Source organism: Aquila chrysaetos, chromosome 22 (assembly GCF_900496995.4).
Source record: "Aquila chrysaetos chrysaetos chromosome 22, bAquChr1.4, whole genome shotgun sequence".
Taxonomy (NCBI): Eukaryota; Metazoa; Chordata; class Aves; order Accipitriformes; family Accipitridae; genus Aquila; species Aquila chrysaetos.
The window spans coordinates 888,988-902,717 of record NC_044025.1 but is presented as its reverse complement, the minus strand read 5'-3'; the positions used below and the strand labels follow the sequence as shown (position 1 = coordinate 902,717).

The 13,730-nt window shown below is 49.7% G+C and overlaps 1 protein-coding gene across 3 annotated transcripts in view; it reads left to right on the top strand.

The window, feature by feature from the left end:
• The first annotated feature begins 2,727 nt into the window (after positions 1–2,727).
• UBE2D2 (ubiquitin conjugating enzyme E2 D2) overlaps positions 2,728–13,730 on the top strand; it is a 32,575-nt gene continuing 21,572 nt past the window's right edge. The window contains exons 1-2 of one of the 3 annotated variants that reach the window (XM_041119359.1): positions 2,728–2,757; positions 3,259–3,356. In XM_041119359.1, the coding sequence (XP_040975293.1) occupies positions 2,748–2,757; positions 3,259–3,356 (108 nt within the window). In that variant the 5' untranslated portion in view covers positions 2,728–2,747. Of the gene's footprint in view, positions 2,758–3,258; positions 3,357–4,272; positions 4,413–6,158; positions 6,186–13,730 lie in introns of those variants that run through there. The other 2 variants (XM_029998399.2, XM_029998400.2) reach the window with 2 other exon arrangements.

The window sequence follows — 13,730 nt, the reverse complement described above, 5'->3', positions numbered from 1 at the left end:
CCTACACCAAGTTAACATCTATCCGTTCACAGCTACAGGCCAAATGGCAGAAGCTGCAATTGAGATTTGCTTTTCAGCAGTTCTAAGGGGACTGACCTCGTGAATAACAATGATGAAAATTACTTTTCTACTTCCATTTCTTATCTCTTAGAGAAGTTCACGTCCATCTGGTAAGAAACAGCAGATCATAGTTATCCCTGGTACTAAAACCACAACAAAAGTATTTTCCTCTCTCTTTTTATTTTCAAAATTGTTTATTCTCTGGATTGAGTTTTACAATGCTTTACTACTCAGAGAGGACTTTTCAAAGCTCGACAAAGAAAAGTAGCAATCCAGACTGTTGCTACTGTGAGCCAAAAATAATTTTCCAATTTGGGGACAAAATCCAACACTTTTCCTGAGAATACTGGAAAAAGATTACTTTAATCTTGGCTGACATGCAGACCTCTGAGAAGTGAAGTCCTTAGAGGCTGTGACTTGAAGGTATTTTGAAAACTGCCCCACAAACATGAGAAGGTTGCTTCCGGAGAGATGCCTGAGAAGAAGGAAGCCTTTTGTCCCCCCAGCAGTCACCGGTATGACTGCAGTTCCAGACATGTTTGCCCTATCAAGAGATGGGCCAAGTCTGAGTGAGGGGCAAAGCTACTGTGGCTGTACTGCTCTCTGGGATGAAGGGAGCATCTCCTAGTAAAGAGGAATCTGCGAAGTCCCTTCTAGTAGGTGGGATCAGACTGCCTGACCAGGATCAGATGTTGGCTGGGCAATAAGAGAGGAAAGCAGTTTCGCCTCTGCCCCAGGACTGGGGGGAGCCTTAAGGGCCAGGATTACTTGGGATTAGTATTTGAGCATTTCCAGCTCCCCATGCTGGTGGAGACTGGTGTGGCAAGGAAGGACAGCAGGCTCCCTTGTGCTGGGCATGACAGAGCAATGAGCCGGCGGAGGGTTGTTGTCTGCTCTCCTGCAATTGAGGGGTGTCCAGCAACCCAAAAGGCAACAGAAAGAGAGAAAAGAGCAAGAAGCCACAAAATGAACCAAAGAAGTTGAAAAAAAAAAAAACCAAACCCCAGAAAACCATTTTTATGAATCTGTGATTTATTTTCTCCATACCAAATGTGGAGAAGGAAAGAGAAATTAATTCAAAACACACCCTATGCTAAAGCCACCAGAAATCTTGAATTGTTGCAGAAAGGCTGGCAGCAAAGTCAGCATGAGAACAGACCACAGCTATCACTGAGAGGCAGCAGTCCCCAGGCTCGTGAGAGGCCAGGGCGAGCGCTACCCTGAGATCCTTACGCCCACCCTGAGCAGCAGCTAGGCGGGCAGGAGGAAGGAGCAGGCGTTTTGGGAGGAGCAGGCATGAGTTCGTCATCACCAACACATCAGAAGTAGTGTGAGGTTTCCAAACCTTACCTGTTCAAAAGCAGCCGGTGAATTAATCCTGTGGGTAGCTCTGCTGGCTACAGGGACCAGCTGGCAGAAGGGTGCTTTAGCAAAGGGACAGTCTTACCCCAGGGGAAGTTTTGGAGCTGAGCTCCAAGCCCAGAGCTGCTGCTTGCTGCTTGGAGTTGAGTATTTCATTTACCTCTAAAGTTTCCTGTTGAAGCCTTTCATCCCTCTTTGCCAAGAGATGCACAGGAGGTGTGGGATTGACAAGAACAGTGGAAAACAACCCTGTTGCAGTACTGGGTGAGAAGACAGGCAACAACAGAAAATCGTAGTATAATTCACTAAAAATGTTAGCTACACAAGAGGGAAATCCATAGGAAACCAGGCTTTCCTGTAAAGGAACAAAACCTGGTGCCTTCTTGGAAAGTCTTACAACTTCCAACCCTGATTAAAAGTGCTCTTGCCATTTTTCTTACTTGACTCGGTAGCAGGACTGCCAACTTGGAAGGCTCCAGACAGCACAAGCCACCAGCCACCACGTCCAGTCCCAATTAATGATCCAAAGCTGGCAATGGGAAGAGAAGCAGGACCAACAGGAAAGACTCCAATTTGATGTAATTTTAAAATGTGTTACTATTACAAGATGCCCCACGGGTTTGTGTACATGCAGGCAGTTTGGTTGTTAGGCTGAACTCCCCCGCAGAGGTACCTTGTTTGAATGTGTGCACAAAGTCCTTGTCACAAGCAGTGTCCTGTTCCCAGCCTCGTTTGCTCAGTTTCTGATGATTCAGACCTGAAGGGAAGTTGCCCTTTTGTTTGAGCTGGCTGTTTACAGTGATTGCCCATTCATGCTTTGATTGTGCAGTTACACAAACAGGACGTGGTTACCGGGCTCAGAAGTCTTCTGAAGCTGCGCAGAACCCTTCAGCTTGTTGGCAGCCATCAGAGGGATTATTTGATGAACTTTTGTGCTGGTTTTGGCTGGGATAGAGTTAATCTTCTTCACTGTAGCTGGTATGGGGCTATGTTTTGGATTTGTGCTGAAAACAGTTGATAACACAGGGATGTTTTCGTTATTGCTGAGCAGTGCTTACACAGTCAAGGCCTTTTCTGCCTCTCACCCCACCCCACCAGTGAGGAGGCTGGGGGGGCACAAGAAGTTGGGAGGAGACACAGCCGGGACAGCTGACCCCAACAGACCAAAGGGATATTCCAGACCATATGACGTCATGCTCAGTATATAAAGCTGGGGGAAGAAGGAAGGGGGGGGATGTTGGGAGTGATGGTGCTTGTCTTCCCAAGTCACTGTTACGCGTGATGGAGCCCTGCTGTCCTGGAGATGGCTGAACACCTGCCTGCCCATGGGAAGTGGTGAATGAATTCCTTGTTTGCTCTGCTTGCGTGCACAGCTTTTGCTTTACCTATTAAACTGTCTTTATCTCAGCCCATGAGTTTTCTCACTTTTACCCTTCTGATTCTCTCCCCCATTCCACTGCGAGGGAGGGGAGTGAGCCGCTGCGTGGTGCTTAGTTGCCGGCTGGGGTTAAACCACAACTTTTTGTGATACGAGCTGCTCAGCTGCCTGAGAACAATCGTTATTTTTTCCTCGTATCGGTGTTGTCCATGGGTATGCTGGATGGAGATGAATTTTTCTTCCATCTCTGGCCACCAGGGCTCTGGATGCTGTCTCTGCTGGAGAGCCTTTGCCTCCCTCCATGATGCCGCTGGCCTGCTAGGTACCCAGCCCTTGGTTGCTTGCCTCGTGTTCTTCACTCTACACTGTGGTTTTGGTATGCTCGGTAAGCCTGACATTTGAGGTACTTTGCTACGTAAATACAATCCTTTTTGATGATTCAAACCTTTATTACGCAGCCACGTTGGGATCTACTCGGTGTACTTCATCTGTCCGTCCTCCCAGGCCTAAAAATGAATTCCTGTGCGCCAGCCCCGTGCCGCTACCCTCGGGGAAGGTATGCTGAGCCACGCGCCGCCCCCGCCAGCTACTAGGTGTCACCAGCATCGCTCTTAGTGCCACTTCACGCGTTCTCGGAGGGCCTCGGCCCGTCCCGGATGCCCTCCCTGCCTCCTCGGGGAGGGTACGCCGCCGGCCCGTGCCCCGCAGGCCCCGGCCTTCCTCCGGGAAGGGGCCTCGGGCCCGCACCTGGGGCCAGCCCACCACCTCCCGGGGCAGGGAGCGCCGCAGGGGCGGCGGCGGTCCCCCACCAAGCTGCCGGGGTGGGGGGGGGGTTCTGTCCCGCCCGGGCCACCAGCACTAGCTCAGACCCGGCCCGGGCCCGGCCCGCGGCGCCTCAGGCCCTCACCGGCCCCACGGCGGCGGCGCGACCGGGACTTCTTCCCGTCCCGCCTTCTCGCGAGAAGCCGCCGTCACGCGCGCCGCCGTATCCTTCCGCGCTCTCCCCCTCCCCCTTCTGGAGAGTTCTGCACGGCGGCCGCAGGACAAATAGTCCCCGCCGTGTGTGCCCCCCCCCCCCCCCCCCCGCCTCCTGTCTTTCCCGTCGCTCCCAGCCCGGCCTCGGTCCCCGGCCGCGGCGGCCGCCTCCGCTCCGCCAACCGCCCGCCACCCGGCAGCGGCGGAGCGCGGCGGGCGGCAGGAGAGCCGCGGCGGAGTGATACGCGGAAGGCCGGAGAGGAGGCGCCAGCGCATAAAGAGGCGGCGGAGGGATGCGGTAGGAGCTGCGGCAGCGGCAGCCAGCTCCAGCCCCGCGGCGCCGCCAGGGGAGCAGCGCGCCAGGCCGGCCCGCCCGCAGGCCCCGCCGCCGCCCCCCCCTCCCCTCCGCCGCTGCCTTCTGGGGGGGCCCCCTTCCCCTCCCTCCCTCCCCCCCTTCTCTCTCTCCTTCCCCTCCCCCCTTCCCCTCCCCCCCCTCCTTCCGCGCCGCCGCCACCTCCGCGCTCCTCCTCCCCCCCCTCCCCCTCGGAAAATAGTCCCCGCGGGCTGCCCCCTCCCCGCCCGCCCGCCCCTCCTCGCCGCCTTCGCGCACACAATGGCGCTGAAGAGAATCCACAAGGTAAGGGCAGGGCAGGGCCCCGCCGCGCCGGGCCCGGCCCCGCGCCCGCCCGCCCCGGCCTAGCGCTCGCCTTACATAACCCGGGTAGGCCGCCGCCGCCGCCCCGGGCCGGGCTTGGGGGGGGGGGGGGAAGGCCGGGCCGGGCCGGGCCCTGCCCCGGCGGCGCGGGGTCCCTCCGGTGCCCGCCTCGGCTGGGGCTGGGGCGGGGGGGAAGGTTCCGGGCGCTTCTCCCCGGCCGCGCTTGCGGCCCCGCCGTCAGGAGTAGACGGCAGCCGGGCCCGGGGAGGTGGGAAGGGAGGAGAAGTTCCCCGGTCGCCCTCGGCGGCGCGGGCCGGGCCGCGGCTGCCGGAGCGGGCTCCGGGGCTCCGGCCCGTCCTGGCGGGCCGCTTTTGTTCGTCCCGCCCCGGGGTGGGAGGCCGTTACCCGCGGCCGGGAGGAGGCCGAGGCCGGCGGTGGTCTCGGTGGTGGCCGGGTCCCTCCGAAGCAACGTGGCCCCCGGAGCCCGGGCCCGGGGGCCGCGAGGGGGCGCCGGCGCCGGCGCCCGGCCGCGGGCCCGGGGGTGGGCAGCAGCAGCCGCCGGCAGCTGTTGTAGCTTCGGGGGGCTGCTCCTCGTCCTCTGGAATCGCTCGGGGCGTGGGAGTGGACACGCGTGGGGTGGGGGCAGAGAGGAACCCCGCGCTGGAGCGAGGGCCGCCGCGCTTGGGAGAAGGCGCCCGGAGGAGCGAAACGCTGCCCGCCTGGCCGGCCGGCAAGTTTTGGCGTAGCTCCTTGGGGAGCTTCGTGGTGAAAGGCTCTTCTGCTTCCTCAAGGAGTGACGATCTCGGTGTTGGATACTGAAGCGCTAAGCATAGTAAAGTTGTCACGTTCAGCTAGTCAGAATAGTGTGATTTATTGTTTTAATGGAGCCAGTGCTGTTCTACAGCCTGAGTCATCTAGTAGAGGCATGCGAGGTGCCTTCTCCTCCAGGAGCAGGAGGTGCACCACACTTGGTGTCCTAGGCGTTTAGGAAGACACTGCTGCTCAATCCCCTGCAGTCTTAAAACCACACTTGGCTTGATCATCCTAGTATCCTTTACTAGGAAAAGGAAAAAAGAGGGGATTATTGAAGTACGCTTTTATTACCTTGGTGAGTCAGACAGGCAATTTATATCCTTTTCCCTACAAAACATGTAGCTTCAGTTTGGAGTCTCCGTGCAAGGTTCAGGTGTAGAAGCTAGTCCTCCCATAGGGTTTCTGGTCTCGATTACTATGTAATTCTCAATTTTGTCTAGAACCAGATGTGAACCTGCTACCTAATAGTTAAGATCAGTTTGCTAGCTCTGTTTTGTTAAGTATGTAGCATCAGACTTGGCTTATGTGTTAACACCTTAGCTTTGATTGTAGGTTATCTTGGAAGTTTTTGTGAAGCTGCGTGTGTCATACTGATCAAATTAAAGCTAAGGTGGAGAAGAAAATTGAAGAGAGCTTGAAGGCTTACATATGCTCATGGAATAGGTAGAGCTTGAAAGGGAAGGATTTTGAGTGTAACTTTATTGAAATTTCCAGATAAGTGTACGGTAGCGGGTTACATAAGGAAGTTGCGCTCCAGCTGAGTATCGCTTGTCTGCAACATTCTGTCACTTACTTTAGTGATACTCAATACTCCGTGAAGACTGTTCGACAGTGCGTTTGTGGGCTTGCAGGTGTTTTGAAAGAGCGCTTCCTCCTTGGGAGCGGGTTGTATGCCTGCTGCCAGAATAGATCTAGGAGACATGGCAGCGAATGCTGAACAGGGTAAGTGTGACTGCTGGGGGTGGGAGACACGCACAGGTAGTGCAGGGCTTTTGTGGGGAGGGTATATCTTCTATCAGGTGACTTGGGAAGCAGGGAAAGCTGCTTTATTGTGGTTTAGTGCCTGCTGAGGTTCAGGGTTCGACATTCTCTCGGAGCGTTTCTGTTTCTAGTCTGTGGTTTTTAACAGGAGAGAAGCCGAACGCATTGAGTCTTTGTTAACATTGGGTGCTCGTGGACCGATTCTTCATGTTGCTTTTCAAAGAATCCTGAGGGATAATGGGGACTGTGTAAGGTTAAGAGAGTCTTTAAAGCCTCGGGAAGTAGTGAGAGCATCACCAAAGCGCTGGTGTATATTGAGCTCTGTAAAGAACCAAGTGTTTCAGTGGAGTAAGTATGGTGGCTGTTGAGGAGAGGGAGGGTGATGGGGTTGTAGGCAACGTTTCCAACAAACAAAGTACATGAAGGGAAATAAAACTGCTTGTTCTAGCAGTCCAGATGCTTTAAAAGTTAGATGGGAGTTAAGGTACAGACTAGAAAGGAGCACTTTGCAATTTGAGTTAACCGTGGTTGTCTCGCTTAACTAATTAAGTAATAATCACTGGTTGTTCACACACCAGCTATTTTAAACCACGTGGAGAGTGTTCATATCATCTTGTTTTTGTTCTGGTCTCTGGGAAAAGCAGTGGTATCTTATGTGTGGTGACCGTTCCTGTCAGGATAATGAGGGGAACAGGAAGTTTCTGACCTTTGCTGTTGCACCTTGTGGCAATAAAACCTGCAGAATGTGGATCAAGTAGAAGTAATCCCAGTAGACTTGAGTACGAGGAAGTGATGGGAAGGAAAGCTGCTGCTTAGGCATTTTTAGAGGGTACTATCAGTCTCGATATATCAGTGTTCAGGTCTCAATCTTGCCACTGGTTCTTGTGCTTGGCACTTGGGGTTTTATGCTCGACCACAGACGATGAGGTTTTCTCCAAAATTTTTGTGTCTTTGGATAATACAGGGATGAGAACTTGGAAACAAGCAGAAAACCTCAAGAGCAAACCTTTGATACAGTGTCAACCATGTTACCTGAAATGGCCTCTTGCATGTTGAACTCCTGGGCTGGAAGTGGGCAGAACAAGAAGGTTTCTTGGAGCTGGATAAGTAGTGTTGTGGCTGGCGCAGGAGGTGGTGCAAGAACCTGCATGGTCCGTCCCAGTGTGTCTCTGGTGGCACGGTTGCTCTTGGGGTTGTCCGGGGACTCAAGCCCAGCTAGTGTGTCTGCACGAAGCAGCAGCTGCTCTTTAAGTAGATGCTCCAAAAGATCTCAGACTTGCGACCTGCTATCAGATTGCTGCTTGTATTATTCACTGCAGTCTTTCAGGCAGTGGTGTGTTTAATTCTTGCTTAGGTGCTTACTGGCTTGCAGGTCTAAAACTTGGAACTCTTTTTTCTTGTGAGAAATGTTTGGGATGTAAGCAACGATGCTAGCCAGAGTCCGCATGAAGTGTGGTGATAACAAGTGTAACAACTTCATCGTTCCTTTTATATATATATAACGATGATCTATTTTATCATGGGTATATTTTATAAGAAATGCAATGTGAAGATATCCAGGGGTAGGATGGGAGTGATACTGGAGGACCATAATGAATTGCTTCCATTTTAAGGTTTAAGCCAAAGCACTTTGGATTCAGCTGCATCCCTATCTGTGTTGCTTATCTTGAGGAAATGTGTTACCTATAACTGAATAACTAGGGCACTGTTTGGAGTTCTTTGAAGGGGAGAGCAAGTAAAAGGTTAGTTCATTGTCTTTTATGGGTTCCCCCATATGAACTGCTTGATGGACCCTGCAGTGAGGGGAAAGGGGAAATCAGAAGCTGTGCTTCAGCCCTGCTGAAGTAAAACATTTTCTTACAGCAGAGGAATGGTGGCTTATTACTGCTTATAATGTAGAGGCCCCCAAAACAGGTAATGCTTTGCAGAACTAAACTGTATATTCCATAGTGATGTCCCTGTTCAGCTGCAGAAGACAATGGGCTTGCCTGCAGTCCAGAGCTGCTTGACCTCCCGAGATGTTTCAGTATCTCTTCTGCTGAAATGAACACTACCTGTGGATGGGGTACATTAGATTAATTGGCTAGTTGAACAATGTTACTGTTCACCGAGTTGTACGTGTGCTACCTGTGCTGAGCAAACTTTGTGTTATTTCTGCGCTACCAGTTCTGCTTTACAGCAGCCAGTGGGAACAACTTGTTTCTTCTGTTAAGGCCTCTTGCTGCGTTCGTGGAGCTGCCAGCGCAGCCCATCTGTGTTAAATATCTGGTGTGTTGCTAGTACAAAGAATACTGGTTAAGCTTCTGTTAGTTAACTAGGCATTTTGATACTACACCAGGAGGAAGTTATATATTGCTTTGGTTTTCTTGCTGTTCAGGCTTTAAAAAAAAATTTTTAAAAAAATGAAATGTGAGAGTTACATTGGAGCTTGTTTATAACCTGTACCTTGGTTATTCCTGTATTTCATGCAGCTTGACTCTTCTCATGCTACTCACTTAACTGCTTGCCTTCTAACTTTGACTTCTTACAAGACTCTGCAAAAGTCAGTGGATCTGAGCCATTTCAAACATTGAAAAAGCAGGTGCTGTCAAAGGGAAAGGATTAAAATCTTTCTGAAGATTAAAATGCTTCTGTTAATAGGGGTAGTAGCCTTAGAATGGCAGATAGATACTCTGGAATCACAAAAGTCCTGGAGACCAGGAGAGCACCTATGGATGCTGTAGGGAGTTGGTGATCTGACCTTGGTGTGCACGTGTGAGCACCACCTTGTACAGAGGGACTGCTTGGCAAGTAGAGAGCAGAGCTGAGTGAAATGCGTGGTGGATGTAGGCTCTTACATCTCACCCTACACAGTACCTCCAGCGACTGGTAAAGGTAGAACCTTCCTGGCCCAAGGAATGTGCAGCAGGTTCTTGCCCAAACTCACGTCTGCATCGGACCTGTGCAGGTAGCTGGCAGCTGCTTGTCTGCGCTGTGGTCCTGCTGCTGAGGTAAGGCGGAGTGCTGTCGAGTTGACTTGGGAGCCCTGATTCCATAGTGCTTGGCGCTGCTCTCTTGAAAGCTTCTAACAATTCATGGCTAAGTGGCTGAAAGTTCCTTTTTGGTTAGATAAATCATAATTTTGTAACATAGCCCTAGACTGCCTGTCACAGAAGGATGCAGGGGCTTCAGGCATATAAACTTGCTAAAGTTGGATTAAAAGCTTGTTTCACGGCAGCAACCTGAAGCAAAAATCAGGCTTATAATCAAGCTAATGATATGGTCTCTGAGTAAATTACAGTTTGAAAACAGCTCAAACTGTAGTAGGAAGGAAAGACCATGGAGTCGAAGCTAAAAGGACTTTGGATAATCTTTGACTGTTTGGAGGCATACATCTAGTGTGTTGGAGTGTATTTGGGGAACCCTACTGTGTACTAAGGTTTATTAAAATTGCTGGAATTGACTGCTAAAGGATGCTGGCTTTTTATTCGCTTAATTGGCGGCTTGATGTTGCTGGTTATGTTGGTTATTCTTACTAAAGTCTGTATTAGCATTAACTTAATCCTTAAAACTAATCTTCTGGCCAGAACAGTTTCTACCAGGAACATGTTAGACTGAGGAGGGAATTATTGTCTAGAGAAATAAATTTGAACTGCTCTAACAAAGGTCTTTGGAGTTTACAATTAAAACTAATTGTAACTTGAAACATGTGCAGGGTTAAACTTTAAGGTAAGACTTAAACCATTTGTGTTTGATAGTGCTTTAAAAACTTATTATGCAGTTCGTGAACTTCTTGATCAAGATGCATTTTAAGTGCAGTGTACTAGCTGCTGGGAGGTAGACTAACGGGAGGAGGGTAGCATGGGTCTGAGTGGGACTTGTGGCACTGGCTTTCCTGTGTGCCCTGAGGGCCCCCTGGCAGCTAATGCCTTTCATGACTTGGGAAGAGCAGCTAGGGGGTCTGTGGCATCAGCGCACTCCATCTTCCTTAAAATGCTTTCCTGGAACCCCTGAGTAGGGAGGTGTTTGTCTTGTTGGGAACACAATTAAATCTGCTTTTGGAGCCTAAATGTCAGTTTCTTGTGCGAGTTCTGTAGCTTTTAGGATATCTAGTTCATGGATGTAATGGTAGTAGTTTCATTCAACTTGGCCTTTGGGCAAGACACCTTGAACCTTGCTTTGCTTTGTGCCATGCTTCCACATCCTCATTTTTGCTGAGCAACTAATTAATACTTTTAACTGTAAGAGGGGTCAAGTTAATGGTATGATCTGCAGCAGTTGGCCCAACCCCAGGGGTGTTTTGCTGTAGGGGAGATGGCAGAAAGTTCTGTAAGTGGCCTTTCCAGCTAGAAGGCAATTCATGGTGAGGTAGCCTTCTGGGAGCTGAGTAACTACAATGGAAACTTCCTCTAAAGGCAGCTTGAGTTTTCACTTTTAAGTTCCTAAAGCAAAACCTTCTGCATGTGCTTAAGGATCAGAAACTGTCTCAAATGGATTACCAGCTACAGCTTTCTTCAGGTTTTGGTTTAAAATCAGCATTGTCAAGATCAGACTTGATCATTGACCAGCAAGCCTTCCCAGATCACAGGGAAATACAGCAGGCCTTGCAGCTTAGGATCTGATATATGCAGTAATGGCTGGTTTGTAGATGATACCAAACTGTAATTGAATCCTCCATGTATTATGAGTTCCAGTTTTATGTGAACTCCAGAGTCATTTGTTCTGAGTTACAAACCAGCTGGTTCTCAAGAGTGTCCCTCAGCAACATCTGGAAGCAAAGACCTTGCTAGGTTTGGTGTTGTGCTCGCAGTACCTTGGAAACAGCACAGGAGCCTTCAAAAGGCAAAGTAACCTCTCGGACAGATGCAAAAGCTTGGTACTGTGCTGCAGCAGTGAATGCTCCTCTCCATTTGTACCTGGATAAATGCAGCTGTGTATGTAGCTACCATTCCTGTTTTTAAACTTGGCCTTGCAGGTCTGACAAGCGAGTAGTGGGAGTCTTTCTAGCATGCTGGCAGCTTGAAGAGAATGGCATGTTAAAGCGATCATCTGCGCCCTGCTGGGAAATCCGGTAATGCGTTACCCTCTCTGGTGTGCAGAGGCAACTGGTAGTCTACTGCAGCTAGTGACTGTGCTCCAGAGGTGTCTTGTGGAGTTTCAACTTCCTCACTGTTATGCAAGCTGTTGTTCTACAAAAGCTGGGAGGTTTTGTATCTCAGGGTGTCCTGGTTTTGGCTGGGATAGAGTTAATTATTTTCCTAGTACCTGGTATAGTGCTGTGTTTCGGATTTAGGATGAGAAAAATGTGGGTAATAGACTGATGTTTTAGTTGTTGTTGCTGAGCAGTGCTTACACTAACTCAAGGACTTCTCAGCTTCCCGTGCTGTCCTGCCAGCGAGGAGGCTGGGTGTGCACAAGAAGCTGGGGGGACAGCTGACCCCAACTGGCCGAGGGGATATTCCATACCATATGATGTCATGCTGACCAATAAAAAAACCTGGGGGGAGTTAGCTGGGGGATGGCAGCCCACTGCTTGGGGACTGGCTGGGCATTGGTCAGTGGGTGGTGAGCAATCGCATTGTGCAGCACTTGTTTCGTATATTCTCTTAGTATTATTATTATTTTCCCTTCCTTTTCTGTCCTCTTAAACTGTCTTTTTCTCAACCTGCAAGTTTTACCTTTTTTCTGTTTCTTTCCCCCACTCACTGTGGGGGAGTGAGCAAATGGTTGTATGGTGTTTAGCTGTCTGCCGGGTTAAGCCACAACACTGGGGCTTGAATTGAGAGTTGTTGCTAAACTTTTCCAAGCACAAGGAGCTTATGCATTGCTTTTTACATGGGCGTTTTAATCTGTGATGTTTCAATCTGAATTTATAGAGCAGAACCTGAAATGCTGCCCTAGGTGAGAGCTGCATCACTGAGACAAGTGGTATGAGTGTTGTAAGTCAGCCCTTTCCAGTGAGATACTATATACGGCTTCAGAAAACCAAAGTATTCCTGCTAGGTGGAGCTGAAGATTGAAGAGAAAGGAATAGTATTTTGATGAGAAACAGGGCTGCTGCTAACTGAACTTCATTGTTACCTCTGCATCTGTTGTGAGACTTAACCTCGTGGTATCACTGAAGGTGTGTTGTTCCACACAGTTTGAAGCGGCGCTTTTGAGCAGCGGGATGTAGGGTGATTGTTGGGGCAGCTTTGGAGCTGTGTATTCTACTAGGTGGTAGAATGTGTTGTCAAGCTGCAGCCTCTGTTTGTAACTTCTTCCCCTTTATAGCAGGGAAGGTGCATGCTGGGTTCTTAAATATAATCCATAGTAGGTTGTGATATTACATGGAGAACATGGATTCTTACAATTGTACTCCTTCTGAGTCTAGTGTTGTTGCATTGTATTTATGCATAAAACAGGAGTGAAGGGGATGAGAAAGTGGTAAGGAAGAGAGGTTTAGATGTGGGGGTTTTTTAGTAATAGATGTGTTTGGGGTTTTGAGTACTGTAGCATTAAATTGTCTTTTCCAGAAGATTAGGGTCCAATAGTATTTGGAAGTGGACTGTACTCTATCCACCTTTAGAAAGAGTAGTGTATTCCTAAGTTTTCATGCCTGTACTTCTGAATTTGTGCATGTGAAGAATTACTTCATTCTTTGTAGCTGTGACTAAACTGACCACGAAGAAGGTGTGTGGTCCTTCAGGTGCTGGTGAAGTTGTGAGTGGCTGCATGTTCCTCTGCACTGATTGCACAAGGTGTTTCTTGGCTTACTGATGCTAAAGGAGAGCACAGTGCAGTCTGCTACTCTTTATTTTTCAGACTGTTACTATCTGAAAACTTTTATAGTACATGCACTTCTCTACGGTGGAGCAGTATTCTTTTGTTGCTCAGGATGATACTCAACATATTTAATGTTCTGGAGTTAAAGCAGAGAGGTGTACAGCAGCTGGTGTGGAGTGTGTTGGTGGGGAGGGAGAATGCATTACGGATCTTTATTCTAACTGATACTTGCAACCAGGAGGTAAGGAGGGAGTCCTCAGCTGGGTGAAGTTAGCTACTCCGAACTGACATGCATAACTGACAAAACTGAAGGGCTTTCCTCCTTCAGAGGATACCTGGAGATGCTCCCCACCTTCAGGAGGGAGTAGGCTCTTCAGCAGGTGCTGCATGCTTAATATCTATGCCTGTCCAAGTCCGTGCTGAACCATGAAGTGTGGGAGCAAGGTCTGTATGGGTCAGCACTCTTAAGAAGTTCAGTAGGAGGACTAGAAAAGCTTCAGTAGTCTGGTGTCAAGTCAGGAGCTTTCAGCTGGGCTCTTAAGAAGTTGGGAGCTGCTGAGAGCAAAACCAAACTTGTGTATGCAAAAAAGTAGTCAGGGTATGTAAAGCTTTGTATCTCCGCTGCAAGACTTCTGGGGGACTGCATACTGAGGGGAAAATCCCAAGATTAACCTGTTTGATGTAAGGCAGCATTCTTGTGTTGCAACAGAAGAGGGTTTGGTTAGCGGTGGCCTCCCAGTTCATGGGAAGTAGAAGCTGGAA